At 50.5% G+C, this 17,191-nt stretch overlaps 1 protein-coding gene across 4 annotated transcripts; it reads right to left on the bottom strand.

Annotated features, from left to right (window-relative positions):
- Nucleotides 1-996: 996 nt before the first annotated feature.
- Nucleotides 997-17,191, bottom strand: LOC122437264 (acetylcholine receptor subunit gamma-like). Of its 4 annotated transcripts, none has more exons than XR_006268200.1 (5): nt 16,721-17,189; nt 15,077-15,174; nt 14,362-14,562; nt 13,951-14,121; nt 997-3,514 (listed from the first exon to the last, which is right to left on the bottom strand). XR_006268200.1 is itself a non-coding variant. In XM_043461997.1 (5 exons), exons 1-5 carry the CDS (start codon nt 16,762-16,764, stop codon nt 3,475-3,477), a joined length of 459 nt encoding a protein of 152 aa, XP_043317932.1. In that variant the 5' UTR covers nt 16,765-17,189; the 3' UTR covers nt 997-3,474. The 4 variants fall into 4 exon arrangements, 2 of the variants coding, with proteins under 2 accessions (XP_043317932.1, XP_043317931.1); XM_043461997.1 differs by having other exon boundaries at nt 13,951-14,026; XM_043461996.1 differs by lacking the exon at nt 997-3,514 and adding an exon at nt 12,854-13,668 and having other exon boundaries at nt 13,951-14,026; nt 16,721-17,191.

The following is a 17,191-nucleotide window of genomic DNA, read 5'->3' as shown; positions in this document are numbered from 1 at the left end:
TCATGGCGTCAACATGACCCAGCGGTGCCATGAACCCGGGTCACTTGGCGAAGAGGGTCTCTGTCAGGCTTCTCCATTAACAGCCACTATTTTTATTTTCCACACATTCCCTCATTAGAAGGGAGTCTTTTCTTCTCCTCCTTCTTCTTTTGGCAGCACCTTGCAGCTTGTGGGATTTTAACTCCCTGAGCAGAGATTTCTACTTTGGCAGCTGGCAGCCCACTGGATTTCTCCAGCCGGGGGCACTTGGGTGCTGGAGGAGAAGAGACGAGCTCTGGCCTCATCTCAGCAGCAGCAGTGTGTTCCTGAAGCTCAACAAGCTCAGGCCAGCTTCGTTCCACCCTCAGACACCAGGACCAGGTGAGCGGCATCCACCCCGAGGCGCCTCCCCGTGGACTCACTGCCTCCTTGGTTTTGTCTCCTTTAGGCCTTTTCAGTGGCTGAGTCAACAATTCGATCATACTGTTAAAATAACTTGCCTGGTTTGTGTCTCCACTTGGACTGTGACTGATAGAAAGGAAATTTCTATTGAAATGCAGTCTCAAACCTACACTGTTTTAAATCTTTTGTAAGGCTCTGCATTAAGTTTCATTCTCCCCTGGTATTTCACATGGGCAAGGGTCAGTGGAATGCCCCACATGTCCACCATTGGGCTAAATAAAACATTCCAGGCTAAGACCTGGGGTGATTTCTTACTTCCAAATCTAAATCTTTGAATTCCAACATTCCTCATTCCCAATTCAGAATTAAAATTATTTTGGTATTAAAAGTGTAAATTGTTTTGGCAGTGATTAATATCAACTAGAGAACAGTTTTCAGACATTACATTCATGTAAATGACACTGGCAGGGTCTAGACTCCTCCACATACTTCGTTCTGGAATGCACTTGAAGACTCACGTGCTGAAGGACAGAAGCAGGAAGCAAAGCACTACTAGTCTCCCCCTTCCCCACTGTATTAAAGAGTCCTCAACCAGGTTCTTGCTGATATTTTCCATTTATTACTGCAGTAGACAACTGCTCTGAAAGCGCAACATAAATCACTCTTGTCACAGCCTCTGCTCCTCCACTGGCAAACACTTGGAAATTCATTCTTGGAGCATCGTGGACCACAAGCATCTCTCTGGGTGGAAAACTGTCACTGCCAACGTCACAGGGCAAACACACACACACACATGAACAGGAGGCTAAGAGGAGAAGAGCAGGTGAGGCGTGGGGCCGACTTCTGGGGGTCCTGGGAGCAGCCCGTCTGGGCACAGGGGCGCCCCGCCTCCAGCAGCCGCCCCACACGTCTGCAGGCTGGCCCACGCCGGGTGCGCCTTGCTTCCTGTTTATCTGGAACTGGTGACACCTTAACCCCAACTGCGTCCTGTTTCAGTGTCACGGGGGTCCAGGGAGTCATTAGGAATTGAAAAGACATTGCAAACTAGTGTGAAAATCAGGTGGTTGGAGAAACTGACTCTTTGATCTCGGATTTAAAGCTGTTAGGCAGAAGATCTGGAGAGTTCTAGGGCAAGATGCTGCCTAGCAGAAATAACTCTTGCTCTAGCCAGCATATTTTTGATGGGGAAAAAATAACTTTCAAATACTGCAAAGACAAAGAGGAAGGTGGTGGTGGGGGGCGCGGAATGACACGGGCAGCTCTAGAAAACACAAGAGACTAAGAAATCAAAATGAGACACCCCTACCCCCCCCAAAATAAAAAACACCAAAAAACACAAATATGGACAATTAAGCACTTGGCCCAACAAAACCTTCACTTGTGAACATGTTACACACATATGCACCCACATGCACACGCTAACAGTCAGGTAGATGCCCAGTGGGCAAATCCAAACATCTGCTCTGTTTTGAATTTTCATGGCAAATCTGAGTTTAGGCAAAAGTGAAGACCTCCCTGGGGTCTAAGCTCAGGAGGAAGCCTTGTCCCCTGCTTGGGCCAGCGCTGCTCCTGTATTTGTGAGCCCTTCACAAATGTCTGGGCACTAGAGTTTACTCTTCATACTCCTGGAGTTTAAATCGCTGCTGGACCTCTGATCTAGGTTCACCTGCAATGGAAGCACCTCCCTTTTGGCCCCTATAGGCCTCTATATTCTTTTAGGAATAAGCACCCCAAGATAGTGGTAATGAGAGTGTGTTCAGGAGTTGGAAAGTAGGAAGAGTAATATCAATACCAGAAGGAAATGCCTGTTACTCGATGATTTCTCTGACACCAGGTGGCCAAGCCCCCCGGCCTGCAAGGATAGGTTTTAGGGGAGGCCTTAATTTAAGGTACTGCAATCTGTGCTCACAAGAGCCAAGTAAGATGGCGCTCCTCGGAGGTTGCCGAAGACTGGTCCTTGGTACTTATTCCAGCCCTAGGTGCTCCCTGACCTCTGACTTCAGTCCTTCTGGAGTCAGATCACCTGGCTTCTCTGGCATGTGCCAGGCCATTTTTAGAGCCTGCCTGCAGCAGCCCACAAGGTTTGTGTTGGGCTCCCTGGATCAGCACACACCAGCTAACACGTTTACCAGGTGATGAGGACTGACAGGTTTCTCCACCACTGCAGACAGGCAGAACCACGCAAGGAAAGCTGTCCATCATGGTCACCTTTTCTCCAGATGTCCCAGTTTTGAGATCACAGAACTGACCATGTTAACACCTGGCAGCAGCCAACCTCTGCTTCCCCTCCTCCACGAGGGGAATGCAAGAACCCACAGCAACAGGCTGGACACAACAGGTTCTGCCCATCTGGGAACCTGGGTCAGAAACTGCCCTCAGCTCCAAATCCTGCGCTTGGAACCTCTAGTATAACCTCGCTCCTCATCAAACTGCAGTTTGGTGCAGTTTAATCTACAATCCTACCTTCTAAGCTGCCTCAGTGAGACCTGTGTGGCCCACCGGTTACAATTCTAAGTGCAGCAGTGCCTAAAAGCAAAGAGTCCCACAGGAGGGAAGACTGGAGGGTGTAAGACAGGAGACTACAGCATCAGTCACACACGTTCCGAAAGGGTGGTCTTGGGGGACAAGGGGTGTGAAATAAAGAAATGTCTCAATAATGGCAGATCTGGAAGAGAGCATTTATAAGCAGTTGCGGGACTCTCCAACAAAATGCTTTTCCTGGATGCACAGACATTCATAACACTGCTCACTCTCAGTCGACAGCTCTGGCTGGTACACGTGGTCACGACAGAGTGCCGGGGAGGCGCCTGGACAGCACACAGAAAGACGAAAGGTGAACTCCCCCCCACAGAACCCCGTTAAAAAAAAAGTCGGCCTATTATAAAGTCACGTGTTCCGTTTATTCCGCTTAATAAAGTCAGCGACGCTGGAGGCTGTCTAGCGGAATCTGTCCTCCAGGAACGAGTGCAAAAGGGGAGCACGCGGCTGGGGGACGTCCCTTCGCTGAGCAGGAAGGGCCAGCCGGAGCCCTCCCAGCCTCTTTGGACAAACACACACATACAGAGAAAAGGATTACTGCCAGCTTGTGCACTCTCACGAGGTGATTTTCCTATTTCGAAAGCTTGAACTGTCCCTGAAAGAGAAAAATGGGAGAAGAGAGAGCATTCAATACACAAAGCAGCAAGAGGTAAACAGTGTAAGGGACTGTTTTCTATGCCCAAAACAGTCAATAATGAGAATTTCTGGATTATATAACTGTGTTGGCATTTCAAATGCACTTGAGAAACTTCCCTTTCTACCCTGCCACTTCTAACCATCTTTCCTACCGTTCCCCACTGCTACGCTAACCATTCAACTTCCAAGCTTAGACCTCTCCACTGTCCCATGCGCTCCCATGTCCACCACGCGGGATATAACACAAGGAAACGTAAGATCCTCTACAACTCAACTCCCGTCAACTGGTATCCTCTTTCTCTCTCCCCACCTCCCAAAGCAACCACATCTGTGCTATGTGCAAACACCACCCCTCAGCCTAAGGCACCATCCCTCCCACATCTGTTTCTCCTACTAGATAGAGGGGGCCCTAGATTGGTGTCTTGTTAACCTTTGTATCGTCAGCAACAATGACGAGAAAATGCTGGATTGATGTTAAATGAAAAAGAAATGAAAGGACTGAAGAAATGTCTTCTTGCCTTGTAAGTTCAGTCAAAGGTACAACAGGGGCCACCCTTTCAGGAGCAGCGAAACTATCCTCAGTGTTGTGTATTGGTTTGCTCTGATTTCAAACTCACTTATTTATGACTTAAATGAAGATGTTGTTTTGAGATAAGAATGAAGTGTCAGTTCAGTTCAGTCACTCGGTCATGTCCGACTCTTTGCAACCCCATGGACTGCAGCAGGCCAGGATTCCCTGTCCATCACCAACTCCCAGAGCTTGCTCCAACTCATGTCCATCAACTTGGTGATGCCATCCAACCATCTTATCCTCTGTCATCCCCTTCTCTTCCTACCTTCAATCTTTCCCAGCATCAGGGTCTTTTCCATTGAGCCAGTTCTTCCCATCAGGTGGCCAAAGTATTGGAGCTTCAACTTTAGCATCAGTCCTTCCAGTTAATATTTAGGACTGATTTCCTTTAGCAGGGACTGGTTGGATCTCTTTGCAGTCCAAGGGACTCTCAAGAGTTTTCTCCAACACCACAGTTCAAAAGCATCAATTCTTCAGCCCTCAGCTTTCTTTATGGTCCAACTCTCGCATCCATACATGACTACTAGAAAAACCAAGCTTTAACTAGATGGACCGTTGTTGGCAAAGTAATGTCTCTGTTTTTTAATATGCTGTCTAGGTTGGTCGTAGCTTTCCTTCCAAGCAGCAAACATCTTTTAATTTAATGGCTACAGTCACCATCTGTAGTGATTTTGGAGCCCAAGAAGATAAAGTCTGTCACTGTTTCCATTGTTTCCCCATCTCTTTGCCATGAAGTGATAAGACCGAATGCCATGATCTTCGTTTTTTGAATGCTGACTTTTAAGCCAGCTTGTTAACTCTCCTCTTTTCACTTTCATCAGGAGGCTCTTTAGTTCTTTGCTTTCTTCCATAAGGGTGGTGTCATCTGCATGTATGAGGTTATTGATAATTCTCCCTTCAATCTTGATTCCAGCTTGTACTTCATCCAGCCTGGCATTTCACATGATGTACTCTGCATAGAAGTTAACTAAGCAGGGTGACAATATACAGCCTTGATACGCTCCTTTCCCGATTTGGAACCAGTCTGTTGTTCCATGTCCAGTTCTAACTGTTGCTTCTTGACCTGCATACAGATTTCTCAGAAGGCAGTTAAGGTGGCCTGGTATTGCCGTCTCTTGAAGAATTTTCCATGGTTTGTTGTGATCACACAGTCAAAGGCTTTGGTGTAGTCAATAAAGCAGATGTTTTTCTGGAACTCTCTTGCTTTTTCGATGATCCAACACATGTTGGCAATTTGATCTCTGGTTCCTCTGCCTTCTCTAAACCCAGATTGAATGAATGAAGTGTATCAGGATAGTATGTGTAGTCATTCATAAGTGCTAGGAGTTCAGTTAGCCGAGTGGCCCCTACTGGGGGCTTATCAGTAAAAACAGATTAAGAAGGAAGCATGGTGAGTGGACATTTAGACTATAAATACTGAGTGTTGTGTGAGGAATATCCGAGTTTCCATCTGAACAAAGCTGTCCTTTGCTGATCTTGCTCTCTGAAGATCTTGAGCCTCTTGCTCCTGCAGTGACCAAGGCGACTCTTTGGTGGGCAGTGGTGTTAAACCCTGCAGCAGTCTCTGAACAGAAGGGACATCAGCTCTGCTGTGGTAAAGCTGACTCCTTCAGCAGTGGTGACAAAATGTTTAGCAGCCCTGCAAAGATTAGCCTGCCCATCACCACCAGTGCTGGAGTTCCCTAGCAAAAACTGACTTTTATTTTTGAGCAGGCAGCTGGACTTCACTTCTTGATTGGAAAAGCCCTCTCAGTTCAGTTCAGTTCAGTCGCTCAGTCGTGTCTGACTCTTTGCGACCCCATGAATCGCAGCACGCCAGGCCTCCCTGTCCATCACCAACTCCTGGAATTCACTCAACTCAAGTTCATCGAGTTGGTGATGCCATCCAGCCATCTCATCCTCCGTCGTCCCCTTCTCCTCCTGCCCCCAATCCCTCCCAGCATCAGGGTCTTTTCCAATGAGTCAACTCTTCGCAGGCCAAAGTACTGGAGTTTCAGCTTCAGCATCAGTCCTTCCAATGAACACCCAGGACTTATCTCCTTTAGGATGGACTGGTTGGATCTCCTTGCAGTCCAAGAGACTCTCAAGAGTCTTCTCCAACACAACAGTTCAAAAGCATCAATTTTTTGGCACTCAGCTTTCTTCACAGTCCAACTCTCACATCCATACATGACCACTGGAAAAACCATAGCCTGGACTAGACGGACCTTTGTTGGCAAAGTAATGTCTCTGCTTTTTAATATGCTATCTAGGTTGGTCGTAACTTTCCTTCCAAGGAGTAAGCGTCTTTTAATTTCATGGCTGCAATCACCATCTGCAGTGATTTTGGAGCCCCCAAAAATAAAGTCTGACACTATTTCCCCATCTATTTCCCATGAAGTGATGGGACCAGAGGCAATGATCTTAGTTTTCTGAATGTTGAGCTTTAAGCCAACTTTTTCACTCTCCTCTTTCACCCAGTGCCAACTCCAGTACACCTGGAACTAAATTTAGACTTTATTCCTTTCATATCCCTGTGCCTAGAAAAATACTGTGAGTAATCTATCACTGGTTTGGAGTATGTTATTTATTTACTAGCTAAAAAGAGACATCAGCATGCTGTTGGTTTATGAAATTACTGTAACTCCCACAATGAACCTGTGTTAAGTAAACTACTGGCAAAGAAAATCTGTCTCTGAGCATATTTTGTCACCCTCCAAAACAAAATACTAAGGCTCTCAGTGAACCTAAAATTCATTGGATCTAGACAAAAAGATAAATGGAAGGTGAATTCACAAATGTTTAGTCTAGACCTGGACCATCAACTTACGGATCTTTTCTGAAATCACTTCTCTGGCCCTACCCAGTCACACGGAATTTGGCAATTCTCAGGAAAAGTACCAGAAATGGTCAAACTGTAACTCAAGACACAGGAATGTCTCAGAGCTGCTGTGGGTTTGATTCCACATCACAGCAATAAAGCAAGTATCACAAGAAATGGAGTTTCACAGATTGTTTGGTTTCTCAGTTGCATTTAAAAGTTAGGTTGACACTACCCTGTAGCCTATTAAGGAGGCACTAGCAATATGTCTAAAAAAGTATGTATCTTATTTGAAACCTTCGAGTGGACAAACTGCATATGTGCCGGGGTGCCCGCTCTGCCCTTTCCACAGCCCTGGCTGTAGGACACACTCCGGAGGTCGTGCACTGTGCCACACCCAGCCCCAGCCCCTCCCTGGTCGAGGCAGGACGATGAAGGGCACTGGTAGCCCGGCCTGGCCAATAGCCTATGCCCCAGTGCCTCCCTCGGCTTTTCAACCAGGGTGTGAAAGATCTTACAGGTTCAGGAGCTGGGGCAGTCAGTCATGTGAGTCGCATGTAAGAAAACCCATGAGGGGATAAAGACAATAAGCAAAGGCAGAGAAGGGCTGGAGGGGCAAGGGGGATGGAGCAGATGAGCAGAGTGGGGAGGAGAATGGGGTTGTGCACGATGCTGCCATCTCTTTGGCTTCCCTGGACGCCTGGGAAACCTAATGGTGCTTACAGTAACTCCTTCCCCGGTATGAAATTTGAGTCCGTAGGGTTTCCTTTTGAAGAGGGGCCTGTCCGAGCATCCAGGTCCCACAACATTGACAAGCATGCTGTGTGTATCCGATACTACAGAATATCTGACACAGTCCTTCCCTCCTTTCCGCCCAGTGGTACCAGCCCACCTGCAGTCCCCAGCCTCACCCCTCCGCTGCGCTCATCACCTGGGCTCTCAAGGAGCCCCTCTTCCCCTACTTAACTTGTCCTTTAGGACCCAGACTAAGGGCCGCTGTCTCTTTAAAATATCCCCTGATCTCTCTCTCGAGGCCGAGTTGGGACCCCTCTCCTAAACATCCCCATATAAATGTCTGCGCTTGTCCCAGCTACACTGTCAGTACTTTTGTCTCCTGATTACAAGTATTTCACCAGTCTTTCTTTCTTTTTTTTTAACTGCTTAGGTCCAAGACAGCTCCTAACTCTCTTCTTTAGGGCATACCCTCATGGACTCAAACCATTTCTCTCTTCTCAGCCCTCAACTTCCCACTATACCAGCTGGGGTCCTTTCCCTTCAATCTTGGTTGAAAAAGGGCACAGCTGATCTAGCACTTCACATTTTGCTAGCTCTCAGCAAAGCATGTAAGTTCCTTTCTTTTTAGTGCTTTTGCTGCCAACCACTACTGGGAAACAGAAAAATAATAACAATTATGTCAGAGAAAAAACTATGCTATTGTGACCCCTGGTCCCCAACTCTCGACTCCCTTCTAAAACACTAACTGGAAACCCTAATGGACCTTCATCTAATGCTGTTACTTCTTGAGGGTGGAGCTAAGCAATCTCTCTGCTCTCCAGGACAACACGTAAGGCAAGTCATTTGCATCCTATCTTCAGAGGCTACTCTTTCCAGCTGGATGCTGGATTTGAGCAAAGATATTATCCAGGTGGAAATATCAGTGCTCCTTAGACTCAGGCAGGCAATTAGCATCTGAGGCTATCCATGCTGGGTGATGCCTAATCAGCTCACCAAGCTTCTGCCCAGGTATGTCCCGATACTCTGACTAGACAATTCACTGCAGGTAGGAAATTGGGCTAATTCACCTTCACATGTCCAGTATCAGGAAACTCGGGCAGAAAACAAACATGTTTAACACATGGATTTCGAAAATCAAGGCAATACAAGGCAGAATAATAAGTGCCAAAGAAGTGGTTCAGATAGTAGGTAAGAATGGGCCAAAGCTAACAAAGAGAACAGGAACAAAATAAAATCTGGCACCTGGATTTGAAAACCAAGCTCACCCCAGTAGGGACTGCAGTACTTAGAAAGCATCTTAACGGTTTTACATATGAATAGGATCGATAGCAACGATACCTACTGACTTGATGCTGGGGGGAGGGGGGAAGGAGTGGTGTGTGTGTGTGGGATTAGTTTACATATGAAGGCCACACAGGAAAGGAGACTAGACTTCTCTGTAAGCTGAACCCATCAGATTAGACTGGACAAGTCACTTGCAGGACTCTGGCAAACCGAAACATGTCCACATGTCCTTAGGAGCCAAGTGGTGAAGAGTATAGAGACCAAACAAGAAACCAGCGGTCTAAAAACTGCACATTTTTGCATTTTAAAAAACACAACCTAAGGGCTGGAGTGCCTTCTTCAGTTGCTAATTTCTAATGAGAGTTTACTTTTTTCTCATGAATAGCTATGAGACAGATGTTTTAAAAAATCTGGCTCAGTATAATGAATAGTTGCAACTAATTAAAAATGACCCAGGTTAGGGACTTCCCAGATGGTCCAGTGGTTAAGATCTCACACTTTCAATGTAGGGGGCCTCAGTTCAAACTTTGGTCAGGGAACTAAGATCCCACGAGCCACAGGGCACAGCAAAGAAAAAAAAGAATCCAGGTTAATTTTTGTCAAGATGTGCTTGAACCATCATTGAACAACCTGGGTATGAATCTCACCATATGTGGCCCTTCCTGCTGTGGGCAACTTATTTCATCTCAGAGAGTCTTTTTCCTTATTTGTAAAACAAGGTAACAAGATCCCCCTTACAGGGTTGTTTGAAGCAGTTAATGTGTGAAAAGCAGCAAAGTGCCTATGGAAGCCATTACTGCCATTCTCAAATTAGCTTACTGCAGACCAAGAAATAAGAAATGATTTGGGTAGGACTGGGCCAGATGTCCCATGAAGTATCTTAAAAAGAAATTTTGATTTCTTCGGTTTGGTGGAGAAAGGAGTATAGGGTTGGCAGAAAGCTCCACTGAGGCAGGACTTCTATCTGGAGCTAAGAGTTGCAGGGCTTAGGATGGGGTTTTTGTTGTTCAGTCGATCAGTTGTGTCTGACTCTTTTGCAACCCTGTGGACTATAGCCTGCCAGGCTCTGTCCATGGGATTTACCAGTCAAGAATACTGGAGTGGGTTGCCAGTTCCTCCTCGAGGGGATCTCCCTGACCCAGGGATCAAACCTGCATCTCCTGCACTGGCAGGTGGATTCTCTAGCAGTGACCACCAGGGAAGTTCCTGATGATCAGGGTCGGGGTGGTGGTAGTCAGCATAGAGGTGAGCTCAGCTACACAGTGGGCTACAGAAGCAAACTCCCAAAGACATTTTTCAAGTAGCAGAGTCCTCTCAGCAACCAGGAAACATTCCCGAGGAGCTGCCAAGAGTGCTGGAATCCAGGACCTCTGAATTTGCACACCAGCACTCACTGTCCTGGAAAAACTCCAAGTTCCCCTCAGCAACAGTGGGTCAAACACTAAACTAAAAGTAATTTCATTTCACATGTATATCTCACTATTTAACAATTTACAAAGTACCTTTAAGCATTGGTGAATGTGATTTGATCCTTAGCACACCCCATGCAGCAGCAGGACACTAATCACTAACACGGTTTGGGTTACCAGAGGCTCAGAGACTGGGTAAATAACTGCTGTCAAATAACTGGTAACTGGGGGGTCTGAGACTGGAAATCTAGGTCTTCGGAAAAGAAGACAGATTTACTGCTAGACTACTAGAAGAGAGCCAAGAACAAAATCTACCTCCAGACACAATCGCTGCAGGGAAGTGTGCAAAAATATTACGCTCTGCACCTGCAAACTGTTTGATGCTAGAACTAGAACTCAAACAATAGGTAAGATTCACCTGTTGGGCAAGAAACTGAAATCCTGGGAGAGAGTGTTCGAAGACGGGGAAAGGAGAGGAAGAACATTCAGGACGATGATGACAACTCCATAACAGAGCAGCCGCTGCGCTAAACGCGGCAGTCACATTACCTCACTGCATCCTCGCAACTCTATGACATGGGCTCTGTTACGGTCCCTGCTTCGCAAATGAGAAAACTGAGACTCAGAGGAGAGATGACCCGCCTAGGCCAGAGGGGTGTGTAAGAAAAACTGGATTCAGTGGCAGGGAGGCCAAGCTGCGGAAACACCCAAACCGCCGAGGTCTCCGCACTCCACGCCGCGGGTAACCCGCGCCCGGGCAGGGCGTCCGAAAACCTCCTTCCGGGCCGCACGGCCACCTCCTGACCCCCCGGACACCGCACTTCGCCCTGGGTCCGTTCGACCCTGGGGTCCCCGAGACCCCTTCATCCCCGCTGGCCGCCCAGCCCGCTGCCCGAGTCAGACAGCGTGGCCCGTGCCGCAGTTTGCGCCGCCTGCAGTCTGGGCGGGGGTGGACGCAGAGAACAGTTTCGGGGAAGGGGCCCCGGGGGGCGGCCATGCGCCTCTCACGCCTCTCACGCCTCGAACTTGTTCACCCTCTGTCTGCTAACAGTCATGGTCTCACGGAATGGCTTCGCTCTGCCAGGTCCCTCCTCCTTGGGTCCGACTACTTCCGGTTACTCAGCGCACAGCGGAACGTTGGCGCGTTGCCTGGGTAGGGGACGGATATCTCAAGACGCCTTCCTCCTGAGCGGAAGAGTTCAGGTTAGGCGGATGGGCGGCGTGAAATCGGGTCTCTTTTCCTGTCCCGGTCCTTGTTCCTACCTGCCGCCGGCTCGGCTTAGCCAAGTGCGTCCTGTCCGCCTCCCGAGATGAGCTCCGAGAAGGGCCGCTCCGAATCGTTAAGGGAGCAGGATCTTTGTAGAAATCCCGACTCCACCCACAGTGGGACTGCGCGATCCTGGACTCTCTCCTAACCTCCCTGAGGCTCTTTATTTGGTACTGACCATCCTATGCTGTGGAGAGGGCAATGGCACCCCACTCCAGTACTCTTGCCTGGAAAATCCCATGGATGGAGGAGCCTGGTGGGCTGCAGTCCATGGGGTCGCTAAGAGTCGGACACGACTGAGCGACTTCACTTTCACTTTTCGCTTTCATGTATTAGAGAAGGAAATGGCAACCCACTCCAGTGTTCTTGCCTGGAGAATCCCAGGGACGGGGGAGTCTGGTGGGCTGCCGTCTATGGGGTCGCACAGAGTCGGACACGACTGAAGCGACTTAGCAGTAGCAGCAGCAGCAGCATCCTATACTGTAGTACCTGTATCTTCACGTTGCTTTGGGGATTGATCGAGATAATCGGTGTCAGGCTGTAGACAAAGTAGCCCTCAAGAAATGGTAGCGATTGTTTATCTTTGCTTACTTGCGCCAGGAGCTACAGAGCTCCTCTCCACCTTCTGAGGCAGTCAGAGAGGTTGAGAGACTCACCCCAGGTAATTACCTGCTGCTCCAAATGCACAGCAGTGCATGCAGCGCGCACACACACGCTCTGGAGTAAATGCAATGAACCTGCTGATGAGTGATCCCAAAAGCCAGCAACCCTGGCTATTTCCGGGATCTCTTCCCCCCACAACAATGTCCCGTTGTCAGGTGTTTATGTGACACTGTAACATTTTTTAAATCTTCATTGGCACCTTTGATCCTGTGATGAAGGTGGGTAGGAACTGATATTTGTGCCCATATTCACAGATGAAGACACAGGTTCAGGAAGCACAAAATGTGCTTGTGTCTTGTCACCAGTAGAACTCAGGCCTCAGGCTCCAGCCATACTCTAAAAGCAAGGCCTTACCGACACCGCCCCCACCCTGCCTGCCCCAAAGACCAGCTAGCTACCTTGTTTCCTAATGGGCCAGGGAGGCTGGTCAGGGTCTCCTCTCAGGCTCCCTCCTTCCCACCCTAGCTCTTTCTTAACCATCCCTTCAGACCAGTGCAAATTCCCTGGCCTTTGAGAAAAGAAGGAAGACGAGTCATTTCACAAGCCATAGAACTTTCTTAGAATGTCTAAGATTAGGTCAGAGTTGGGAATTCTGAACTCCAAACCTTATTTATTCATCACTGTTCTGGCAAGCCCCAATTTGCCCAACCTAAACATAGAGGAATAGTGACTCTTGCTTATCCGTGATGCTAAGAGGAGCTCTTGACAATGAAAAAAAGAGAGTAAAACTCATAAAATATTTGGTGCCTACAGCCCCCAGAAGGCAGGCAGATGCCAGCTGGAGTGGGCTGCCTCCCTTCTTTCGAAAGAGCATTGGCCGCCACTCTTCACTTCTCTCGACTCCCCTCTTTCAAGAGGCTGCAGGGAACTTGTAAAAGGGAAGGGAGGCCCAGGCCTGGAGGACTAGGGCCGTGTCTAGCAGGGGACAGGATAAACAGAGTCAGAAGGGCTTCAGAAGTGATGGGAGTTGACAACACTTCGCTGAAGTCAGGAGAGTGCCAGGACAAGCAAGCCAGTGCCTCGTGCATGCTGATTCCACTAGCGCACTCTGCCCACATCCCAGCTCCGACCACTCTGGGGTTCCAGCTCTGTCTCTATTTCTCCCACTTTTCTCACATATCCCCCAAGGGTGTTTCCCGAAGAGCATACTCATGACCTCAGCATCAGAACACAGCTGATAAGACTCCACATGGCTAGTGGTGATCCGTCAGCTCAGTCAGAGGAGGGCAGACAGGAGTGGGGGTCCCCGGAAAATGGCAGGGCGGGCACTCGGTTGTAGTGGGCCGTGAGGAAGATGCCAGCAGTGCCACAGACAAAAGGTGAGGGCATGGCCAGGAAGCAGACTTGATCCAGCACTCGGCCCACCGGAACACTCCTGGTTCCCCTGAGGGTGGGAGGCAGGGTAAGAGATGACCAGAGGTGACACCAAGGCTGGATCTCTGGAGCATCCTTAGCCATCCAGCAGGCTTCTGCTCTTCATTTCCGTGACCCCTTCTGACGTACATTAAGTCTGACCCTGGCTTTTTCCAGGGGCCCATGGCGCCACTCCCAACCCCACTTTTCCCATGCCATTGGCCTACCATGGCCACCCCACTCATCCTGCCCCATCTCAGGTCCAAGTCCCTCACCCAGTGTGCAAACCCCACCCCACCCCCTGCTGACTTACACTGTCAGAGTGAGTCTGCTGGTGCTGGGTGCGGGCAATGAGGTTGCAGGTCTCCACAAAGGCCTGGATGGCGTTCCTGAGAAGGGAAGGAAGGAGGTGGGCTCAGGAATTAGAGTCAGCCGTACTTGCTGATGAGTGGCACGGCCTGGGAGGTCTCGGGCACCTTCTTGGCCGCGAGGAAGAAGAAGACGGTCTGGGCCAGGAGCACATTGATGGCAACAGTACACTTCTGACCCCCCGCTGCCCATGACCAAGAGGCCCTCAGAGCCAGTCTCAACCTCCTCACCGTGGGGCAGCCCCCTCCCCACAAGGATTCCGTGTCCCGGGTCCCAGGTCCCAGAGCCATTCTGCCCTCCCCACTCCCTGTGCCGCTGGCCGGGCCACAGCCCCCCTCCCACCAGCACTAGGTACCCTTGGCAGGAAGGAAGTAGATGAGGATGGCCACGGAGAAGATGAGGACACAGGGCGCGATGATGTTGATGATGTAGAAGAGGCGCTTGCGCTGGATGAACAGGTAGAAGACGACCTTCTGGCGGCCTGCCTCCTCGGCTGGGGACACCTTGTCCAGCAGCATCGTGGCTGGCCAGTGCCGGATCACCCACTCGCCGTTTTCTGCGGGAAGCAGGCTGGGGTGGGCACAGGGACTGGGGGCGGGCAGCCCACAGGACCCAGCTGCAGGGCAGCCAGCCTGTACCCACAGGAGCACCACTGTGCACAGATGGATGCTCGATGGCCCTCCTGCCAAAATGGAGTCATTATCAATGAGTAAGATCACTTTCCTGGGCCCTTAAATTACATGCATTTTATGGTTTACTGTTACTGTTGGCTTCCCTGGTGGCTCAGATGGTAAAGAATCGACCTGGGTTCGATCCCCGGGTTGGGAAGATCCCCTGGAGGAGAGCAGGACAACCCACACCAGGATTCTTGCCTGGAGAATCCCCATGGACAGAAGAGCCTGCTGGACTACAGCCCATGGGGTCGCAAACAGTGGGACACGAGTGAGTGATATAAATGCTGACGTATGGTTTACAGGAGTTTTCATCTTGAGTGACACGGGAGGGGGCATGGTCTCTGCCTGGCCCTGCGCCCACAGCCAGGTCCAGCAGGGGCCTTGGATGCAGATTACCTGTGAAGGCCCCGGCGTCAATGAAAATCCACTCGATGGTCTGACCATCTTTCTGGCTCAGCTGCAAACTGATCTGCTTGGTGCTGTAGGTCTGGGACCTGGGAGATGGGGAGGGAAAGTGGATAAACTGGAGTGCGTGTAGACTCACCCCGGAGGTCACATAGACCATCACCTGAGGGCAACTGTGGGCAGTTTTGCCTCAAAAAGCGCAGTCAAAAATTTCTGAGTTCTCCACAAAACCTTGGCATGATATGGGGCGGGGCAGGGAGTCAGCTCTTTTTTGGAGTCTGGAAAAGTTTCAGTTGAAGGACCAGGAGGCTGCAGCTCCGGTGCGCCCCCTCGTGGCGAGATCCCAGGTCCGTCTCTCCCATTGCCTCCAGAGCAGGAGGGGCAGATGGTGAGAAGGAAATACAGCCTGTACCTCTCAGATCTGTTTGCCTTATTAAAACAAAGCAAACTGCTCCTCTAAAATAGGGGGAAGCCCTCCCACAGACCGCCTTCCCCCCACTGATGGAGGAGGACACTGAAACAGCCTCAGCGTCTCCCTGGGTCTGAGGGTGCAGTGGTCTAACCTGCGTGTGCACGTGTGTCATGGGCGGGTGTGTTCCTTCTGGCCCACCCACCGCAGTCCCTGATGGTCCTAGCACCTAGGTCAGAGCCTCACACTCTGTATTTGCTAAACAGGTGAAGACATGAGGTCTGGCGCCTGTTCTGGCTCCAGGGACCGGCACATCAGCGTCAATCTGTCCGAAGCATCCAGGATCTCTAGGTTCCCGTCCCCTGTGGGCTCTTCCCCACCAGGTGCCTTTCATTGCAGCGGGGCAGGGCCTGGTCCGCGGCCCCCTTTCGCTCGGGCCCACGTTCACTCTGCCCGGTCTGTCCTCTCCTCTGGAGTGCGGGTCTCCCTTGGAGTGCGGGTCAGCGGAGCAAGGCAGGGTTGGGGGTTGGTGGGAACCAGCACTTTCCACGGTTATCTCCTAACCAGCAGGTGGCAGAGCTGGGGTCTCCCCCTCACCTCCTGCTTCCCTGTCCTTCCCTTTTTCCTCCTGGTTTTTCTGGAGCTGGGGGCAGGATCTCTGTCCAGGGTGTGGGATGAGGAGGGGCTGTTAGTGACGTCTGCGGCCCCTGCTTCCCAGGCTCCCCTCCAGGCCCCAGGCTCCTGCCTGCGAGGTGAGCCGGCCTTGTCTGCTGACCCTCCTGCCCTGGGTGCCTTCTGAGGCCACAGCAGCTCCACCCTCACCCCCCACCCCCCACAGGTAGGAGCAAAGTCTCAGCCCCAGCCTCCCACCTTCAGAAGGAGGGAGACAACCTTGGACCTTTCAGTCGATACCTTGGGAAAGCCCCAGCAGGCTCAGGTCAGGAGGCCCTTGTGGGCTCTGGTGACCTGGGCCAGCCCCACAGTCTCCCTGCTGGCTTCAGGCCCTCTCTTGTATTTGAAGGAGGACAGGAGGGGGACAGTGGGCATCTGGAAATGGTGAGGAGACACCCACACACTTGCCACCCTGGGCTAGGACCTTCTACGCCTCCCACATCAGGCCCCTCCAGGCCATGGATGTGCTTGCCCCTCCCCTCACCCCAAACCATCCTGACCTTCTGGCCCCACCAGGGGGTGGACAAAAGGGCAGCTGGGGGGGGGTGACTAACCCAGAGCTGACCAGGCCACCTTTGAGGGCAGTGTCCCGGGACATGATGGTGGGACCCAGAACTATGCTGGCTCTGCTGGCTAAACATAGCCGGCTGGACACAGAAGCGGGCACAAACTGGCTGCTGACATATTGAAATCTCAGGAGAGGTGGAAGCCAGGCTCTTCAGATGACAGGCTGCTCCGGCCATGATTCAGAACTCAGGCCTTGGGATTCTGCCTGTTCCTCTGGGTGATTTGGGGTGAGTCACTTTCTATTGAGGGTTGGATTGTGTTCCCCAGAAGATGTGTTGATGTCCTAACCCTCAGGACTTCAGAATGTGATCTGGTTTGGAAACAGCTTTTGCAGATATAAAAAGTTAGTTCAGTTCAGTTCAGTTGCTCAGTTGTGTCCGACTCTTTGTGACCCCATGGACTGCAGCACGCCAGGCTTCCCTATCCATTACCAACTCCTAGAGTGTACTCAAACTCAT

This window comes from Cervus canadensis, chromosome 2 (assembly GCF_019320065.1).
Source record: "Cervus canadensis isolate Bull #8, Minnesota chromosome 2, ASM1932006v1, whole genome shotgun sequence".
Classification (NCBI taxonomy): Eukaryota; Metazoa; Chordata; class Mammalia; order Artiodactyla; family Cervidae; genus Cervus; species Cervus canadensis.
The sequence above is the reverse complement of the archived record's forward strand: the minus strand, read 5'-3'. Positions and strand labels throughout refer to the sequence as shown.

Excerpts from the sequence above, each read along its gene's own strand:
- LOC122437264 (XM_043461996.1), bottom strand. The coding sequence starts at position 16,764 with ATGTCCCGGGACACTGCCCTCAAAGGTGGCCTGGTCAGCTCTGG. Across the intron at positions 15,175-16,720 it reads GGTGGCCTGGTCAGCTCTGG|GTCCCAGACCTACAGCACCA; the intron begins GTTAGTCACCCC and ends CCCATCTCCCAG. Across the intron at positions 13,669-13,950 it reads AGCAGACTCACTCTGACAGT|GGGAACCAGGAGTGTTCCGG; the intron begins GTAAGTCAGCAG and ends TCCCACCCTCAG.